Source organism: Carcharhinus amblyrhynchos, chromosome 17 (genome assembly GCF_965287045.1).
Source record: "Carcharhinus amblyrhynchos chromosome 17, sCarAmb.v2.hapA, whole genome shotgun sequence".
Taxonomy (NCBI): Eukaryota; Metazoa; Chordata; class Chondrichthyes; order Carcharhiniformes; family Carcharhinidae; genus Carcharhinus; species Carcharhinus amblyrhynchos.
The window spans coordinates 49,186,041-49,193,854 of NC_137340.1; the positions used below are offsets into that span (position 1 = coordinate 49,186,041).

General features: G+C 42.7%; 1 protein-coding gene across 1 annotated transcript in view; it reads left to right on the forward strand.

The window, feature by feature from the left end:
* LOC145354503 (ectonucleoside triphosphate diphosphohydrolase 4-like) overlaps positions 1 to 6,836 on the forward strand; it is an 84,070-nt gene extending 77,234 nt beyond the window's left edge. Inside the window, exons 12-13 of the mRNA XM_080205927.1 lie at positions 4,091 to 4,252; positions 6,109 to 6,836. Coding sequence (XP_080062053.1) covers positions 4,091 to 4,252; positions 6,109 to 6,316 — 370 coding nt within the window. The 3' untranslated portion in view covers positions 6,317 to 6,836. The remainder of the gene's footprint in view (positions 1 to 4,090; positions 4,253 to 6,108) is intronic.
* Positions 6,837 to 7,814: the final 978 nt, after the last annotated feature.

The following is a 7,814-nucleotide window of genomic DNA, read 5'->3' on the forward strand; positions in this document are numbered from 1 at the left end:
CCATTTGCCTGCGTTGGACCCATATCCCTCCTGAAACTGTGTCTAGGAAATCTATGTTCATACAATAGTTAAGCTTCAATATCAGGTGAAAACAAAAGAACATGACCTGATCAACCAGACTCTGGAACCTAGTCTATCATTCAATTAGATGTTGGTTATTCCATATCTTAAATTCCATTTACCTGTCTTGGTTCCATATTCCTCAATAACTCTGTCTACCAAATGCCCATCAATTTCAGTTCTGAAATTTCCAAATGACTCCCAGTTGTTGAAGAGGGAGCGTTCCAGAGGAAGTGCCTGCTGACATAAGTCCTCTGACTGGCAGCCTGCAATTTTAAAATTATATCTTGTTCTGCACAGTCCTACATGCTAGAGCTGAAAAACAAAAGGAAAATTGTAAATTTCTCAAGGAGAGCAGTGGCATGTGTGACCTATGCCAAGCTGTGTAAGACCCATGTCCTAGGACTGGCGTTATTTTCAATGTCTTTGTACGGTAAAGTACTTACAAAGCAAAAACCAACTATTCAGCCCAATTAGACCTCCTCTCAGTCATCTTCATCTCACTCCATCAACATATCATTCTGTTCCGTTTTCGCTCATGTGCTTATCTAGTTTCCCCTGAAATGCATCAATGCTGTTTTCCTCAACTTGTGCTAGCGGGTTCCACATTCTAACTGCTTTCTTGGTAAGGATCTTTATTCTGAATTCCCTAAAGATTTCATTACTAGTCATTATATATTTGGGTTCCTCGTTCTAGTCGTGTCTACATACGGAAGTATCATTTCTGTGTCTACACAATCAAACTCTTTCCTAATCTTGAAGATCTCTACCAGGCCTCTCTTCACTTTTACTTACCGGAGATAGGAGCCCCAACCTGCTAAATCTTTTTCGATAGATATTACCTGTCAGCGCTGGCCTTGGTGCCCATCACTAAACTGCTGATATTGAATGGAGGCAAGTACGTTTATTCTGTGAGGGAAAGACAAGTTAGAGTTGTCTCTGGGTGGCACAATGGTTAGCACTGAACCTGAGTCACAGCAACAGGGACTCAGGTTCAATTCTGGCCTTGAGTCACTGTCTGTGCAGAGTCTGTACATTCTCCCCATGTCTGCCTGAGTTTCCATTGGATGCTCTGGTTTCCACCCACAGTCCAAAGATGTGCAGGTTAGGTAGATTGGCCTTGGTAAATTGTCCCTTAGTGTCCCAAGATGTGCAGGTTAGGACAATTAGGGGGGTAAATAACAGGGATAGGGGCTGATGGGATTGTTGTTGGTGCAGGCCCGATAGGCTGAATGGCCTCTTTCTGCTCTGTGGGGATTCTTTGATTCTTGCTTTTTTTAAGCATTAGGCTCCAGTTATGCAGATGCTTTCACATTGACACAAAACAACTGCAGGTGAAAACTCTACCTGTATTTAGGTAGAGGAATCAGGTTAACAGTCCCCCCATCTGTGCTCTCTATAAATATAAAAGATTTGTCATCTTGGAAAAGAGCTCTTTATCTGCAATCCCAGAATGAGTGTGCAAGGCTTCTTCGCAGCTGAGGCTAAGAGTGCAATCTGGAACAAAGTACAATCATCAGTTTAATTTGGGCCTACCATTTGAGAATTGCACTCTGTGCATAATAAGGACAGCAGTAACTGTAATATAACAACTTCCTTAGCTGCATATCGTGTGACTGCGTTGGACTGGCGTAAACACAGTAAAAAGTCTGACAACACCAGGTTTTAGTCCAACCTATTTATTTGATAATATACTCGCAAGCTTTCGAGGGGTTACCCTCTTCGTCAGGTGAATGGAGAGTTCTCTCCATTCACCTGACGAAGAGGGTAACCCCTCGAAAGCTTGCGAGTATATTATCAAATAAATAGGTTGGACTAAAACCTGGTGTTGTCAGACTTTTTATCGTGTGACTGCACAGAGGCTTCCACAGATTCGACACAAGGTGACCATTCAATCGTCCGCTAGCTGCCTGGGATGGTCCTGGCCTCTCCCTTTTGTTTCCAGACCATGGAGATGGTTTTCTGAATATTTGTACAGCTCCTGTCTTGGTTCTGCCATGACTGTTACATAAGCTGTCTCTCTGTGGGAGTTTTAGAGGACTGATTATTTTCATTTACTGTTTTCTTTTTCTGAGAAGCGCAGCGTATATTTCATCCAAATCTGATATGAATTAACATTTAACCCTCAAAACTGACAGAAGGACAACAGGTGAAGGTTTACGTCCAATATTCTTCCGAGTGAATTCCTAATCTCAGCCAGTCTGTGGTAACTCTGCACTGTCATGGGGACCAGTGCATGGATGGGACTTTTAAGCTGAAGTCTTGTCTGCCTGATTAGCTTCGAAGGTCTCCAGGCACTCCATTCAGTGTCCTGGCCAAAATCTGCTCTCCGTCAGCACACACCGCATTGGTGAGTCATTTAATGGCTGCTGGCACTGAGTTGCTGCCACATCTCCCAAGATTACAAGTCACTGCACTGCATTGTGAAAGTGCCTGGAAATGAATTAATAAGTGATAAGACTCTACAGGGGCTGAATGCTCTGCTTTTGTGCAGTGACTGTCTGTGCTGGAGAGTAAGATTAAACTCAGTGACTCATTTGGAGAGTAGCATTGGTGCAGAAATTATTTCTTTGTCGGAGTGTTCTGTTCTATGGTTATTATATTCATGCAAGCAGATAGATGGCAAGAAACGGAGAATAATTCGTAATTGAATGGAAGATTTTGAAGTAGGCACGGACAAAATTGCAAGAGGAATCTTGAGTACTGATTTTTCTTTAAAAAATAAAAAATAAGGATCAAAGCCCCATATTTTGATCTCTTTCCGTAAGGAAAGAGATCCTGGAACTGAAGGCAGCTCAGAAAAGGTTCACTAGGTTGATCCCAGATGTGGAGGGGTTGAATAGATTGGGCATATGCTCATTGGAGTTTAGAAGAGTGAGGAGGTGATCTCATTGAGACATAAGTTTTTCAGGGGGCTTGACAGGATAGATGCTGAGAGGTTGTTACCCATTATGGGGGAATCTAGGACCAGAGGGCATAATGTCAGAGTAAGGGGTCGCCCATTTAAAACAGTGAAGAGGAGGAATTTCTTCTCTGAGAGAAGTGAATCTGTGGAATTCTTTACTGCAGGGGTCTGTAGAGGCTGGGTCACTAAGTATGTTTAAACCTAAGATAGAAAGATTTTTTAATCAGTAAGGGAATCAAGGGTTATGGGAAGTAAGTTGAGGATTATCAGATCAGGTCATCCATGATCTCATTGACTGGCAGTCTTGATCAACCGAATGGCTTAATTCTGTTCCTATGTCTTATTGTCCACCAATATTAGAATGAGAGGGTGGGGGAGATGAGATAAGTCAGATTGTAGTAGACAGCAAGCTTCTTTTTAAAGGAAGTACTTGTACTTAGGTTGCACCCTTCACAACCGTGGTACGTTTCAAATGCTTCCATGAAGCATCTTTGGAGTGTAGTCATGTCTACAGTTGTGAGCATTACTGTCCTTTATTCTATTGTTTCTTGAAGCCCTGGAATCCCCCTGTAGGCCCTTCTCACCTCCATTGAAACGTTCATTAAAACCTGACTTTTTTTGTTTTTATTCCAATTCAATCAAATCAAACCCAATTCAGAGTCTCAACAAGTTGAGACATTCCTGATCCAAGCTGACAAGACAGGGCTCTCACCTCCTGTCTTGGGCTTGACCCACATGATCCAAGCTGATTGGAGTAGACATCGCCCCTCCTCCAAGGCTTTATCTCATTTGCATCTTAGCCAAAAGGCCGAGGTGCCACTTTTAAAAGTTGCTTCAAATGAAGCTAAAATGTAACCTAATGACTTCATCCAAGCACAGCATGTCGATACTACACTTGATTTTAGCCAAAAGGCTGAGACCAAGCTTTTATTCACCTGTCCCCACATTCTCTTTGTGTCAAACTCTCATAGCACTTCTGTGAAAAAGACCAATCTTTCTAAACAATCATGGGATGTTTTACTACACTAAAGGAGCTGTAACAATGCAAGGTACTGTTGTTGTTTGAGGGGAGATGGTGTATGGTTATGATGGCATTTCATTGTCCGTCCTTCTCTAATCTTGCAGATATCAATGTTTTAAGTCTGCGTGGATGTATGAGGTATTGCACAGTGGTTTTAACTTTCCAGCTGACTATTCCAACCTGAAGACAGCCCAACTGGTCTATGACAAGGAAGTACAATGGACGCTGGGGGCAATTCTTTATAAAACTCGTTTTCTACCTCTTAGGTATGTGGCTTCATTACATCAACAAAAGAATAATAATTAAAACTCAGAGTGGCTTTGAAAAGTTTGAATATGAGAATTGAATGCTATATTTGTTTTATATTCATTCGCGGGACATATTCATCACTGGCTGGCCAGTATTTATTGCCCATCCCTAATTGTCCTTGAACTGAGTGGCTTGCTGGGAAATTTCAGAGGGTGGTTGACAGTCAACCACATAGCTGTGTCTCTGGAGTTACATGTAGGCCAGACCCGATAAGGGTGGCAGATTTCCTTCCCTCAAGAACAATAGTGAACCAAATGGGTTTTTCCGACAATCGACAGTGGTTTCATGGTCATCAATAGAATCTTAATTCCAGATATTTTTGTCATAGAATCCCTACAGTGCAGAAGAGGCCATTTGACCCGTTGAGTCTGCACCAACTCTGACAGAGCGTATTACCTGCTCCCCAACTCTATCCCTGAAACCCCTCACATTTACCATTACTAATACAGCTAACCTACACATCTTGGGACATGTTGTGCATGCTGTGGGCTGGATATGGGGCTAACAACTTTTCCCATTTTGAACATAAAAATTGAACAGCAACTCCCATGACTGTACATGAACTGTGGAAATTAGGAAGTTTCTGTTTGATTTACCCTGCACTTCCAAAAGCCAATATGAGACTCACCATTGAAATACATAGAATGGCGTGAAGCTTCTGAACTCACCAGATAATGTTAGGACTTGCCCATTCAAAGGTAAGTACCTTTTCAATACCAAGCAACCTCTCTGGTGCTAAAAATTACATCTTGCAAGAATGAAGTCTCATTGCCTAAAATTTTAATATTTGTTGGAGATTTTTAAAAAATACATCTTTATTGTTTCATATATTATTCTCTGATCCAATCTTTCATTTCTTCTCTTATATTTTGTTTCTTGTACCTAATTTGACATCAAATTCAGTATTCCAACAGACATTTCCTGGTTCAGACTCTGCTCATTAATAGTTCTTCTGTCTGATTCATTAAAGTGTTATATAATTGCTTGCCCTGTTAGCCGTGATCCCAGATGCCCTGTAGAGACCACTGCCGTGTGGATACTTATCGTAGAATCCCTACAGTGCAGAAGGAGGCTATTCGGCTCACTTAGCCTGCACCAACCACAATCCCATCCAGGCCCTATCCCTGTAACCCCCATATTTACCTTGCTAGTCCCCTGACACTAAGGGGCAATTTAGTACAGCCAATCCACCTAACCTGCACATCTTTTTCACATTGCAGTGTTAATGTAAGCCTACTTGTGGTACTAATAAATAAACTTTAAACTTTATATTTGCACTGTGGAAGGAAATTGGAGCACCTGGAGGAAACCCATACAGACATGGGTAGAACGTGCAAACTCCACACAAACAGTGACCTAAGGCCAGAATCGAACTCAGGTCTCTGGCGCTTTGAGGCGGCAGTGCTAACAACTGCGCCACGATGCCGTTATCAAATAGGAACTTACAATGCAAAAGCCTGCTGGCACTTGTAAGCCTAAGGAGTGGCTGTTGTCAACATCTGGCCCATTATACATCAGAGTATCCTTGGGATAATTTTAATTTTGGTTAGTAAACTGGTAGAGTGAATCCCCTGCTGAATATAGAACACATCAAGTTTTAAGCTCTAACCTTGCACCTCGTTTCTCTTTTTCTCTCTCTTTCCTTCACTCACCCTCTATCGATCTCTTTCTAAATTCTTCTCACTTCTTCTCTGTCACTCCCCATCTTCCCTCACTGCTTCTCTTCTCTCTCTTGTTGTGCAAGATTCTTTAGGAAATAATAATGATGATTTTCTTCTCTCCCCCGCCACCCCCTCCCTCCGAACAATGATAGGGACCTCCAACGAGAATCCAGCAAAGCAAATCATTCCAGCTGGCTGCGTATCTCCTTCGTCTACAACCACTACCTGTTCTTTGCTTGTTTCTTTGTGGTCCTGTTGGCCATTGTCTTGTACATCCTGCGACTGCGACGGATTCACCGGAGGGCGCAGCGGGAACTGCTATGGTTGGAGGAGGGTGAATTGTCGACTGAGGGACCCTGACTTGTAACACTGCGAGAGGTGGAGAGATGGTGCTCAGATTCTCACAGATCCTTTGGGAAGATATCTACCATATCCTCTTCATTTTCCAGGTCAAATCGCACGTGGACCATCATTTTATCTTGGATACCTCAGTTATTTATATTTCATTTGGAGTCTGCTCCTCCCATTACTTAACTTGGATGTTTTAGTCCTGTTCTAATCAGCTGCCTCCCTTTCTGAAGCCAGAACAAGTGGCAGATACAATAATATATATGTATTTTCATTCACTGTATGCTTTTGAGGTGTTAAGTTATGCATTGGAGGTTCCGATGATTTGTATGAATCACTGGGGCTTTTTTCCTGGTCTTGTCCTTACTATCTGCAACAAGGTTTTGGGATTCCCTTCCATAGCAAGAGTGAGGAGATGGTGCTCAGATTCTCACAGATACTTTGGGAAAATGTCTACCATATCCTCTTCATTTTGGAATTTGGCTTTGCGACCTCACTGCCCTGGCCCAATTCCAAAGCCCTGGGGTGAGGCTTGAACTTTCTGACTCAGCGCTTCTGACTGAGCCAAGCTCACACTGTCAGAGTTAGTCTAAGAGGGGACACGCTGCAGCTGCAATGAGGGAGCCACTTAACATGGAATAAAACTGAGGAAATGGACTGAAGTTTTCCAATGTCCATAATCAATAAAACCATTGATTTATAATTTTCACAAAGGGGTCTAAATTTCAGAATTCTGGACGATGATTTCCAAATTACTGGTGAAAACTCCTGAATAAATCAGAATCTGACTCGTTCAATCCCACAATACAGTGCTCTTGTTGACCATGATAGATCTTTGATAAAAATGTCTCCCATTTAAATGTGCAATCTCAGAAGCCAGGGACAATCATCAATGCTGAATTGGTGCCTTGAGTTGCAACAGTGCGCAGAGCTAAGACTGTGGTATCTTGCTCTTGTCTGAGGGCAGTTACATTTGCTGTTGATCCCTGCTCGATTTCTGCACTAAAGTTGAGGACCCTGGGCTTGGGAGGAGAATGTAATCCAAAGGCTCAGCCTGCAGCTGCCGGCTCCCATCGCTGCCAAGTTAACAGATGAGATGTTGAGCAACTCATGTTGGGGAGGAGGCGGCAGAGGAAGGGGGGTGGGATTTGGGTTTGCGACCTCACAGCCCTGGCCCAATTCCAAGTGTCACAAGCCTTTGCAGTGTGAATTATGAGCAGCTGTTTAAAATTTGAAGAATTCTAGGACCGGGCATTCCTTTTAAACTATTGCCGTATCATTCTTGGAAATCATCCTAGCACACATAAGCACAATCTTGCAGGGAGGTTATCACAGCCTGACAGAACCATTCTACATTGTTTTTCCTGAAATGATTTCTCTACTTCAGGCTCAAGATTGTCACATCACAGAAGCTCTGGTTACTTTGAAACTTCCTGTGATGGAATGGCGAGAGCCGTACAGATCCAGTACTCCATTGTTCTGGATTTGACCCCTGCAGTGTGTGTGTGAT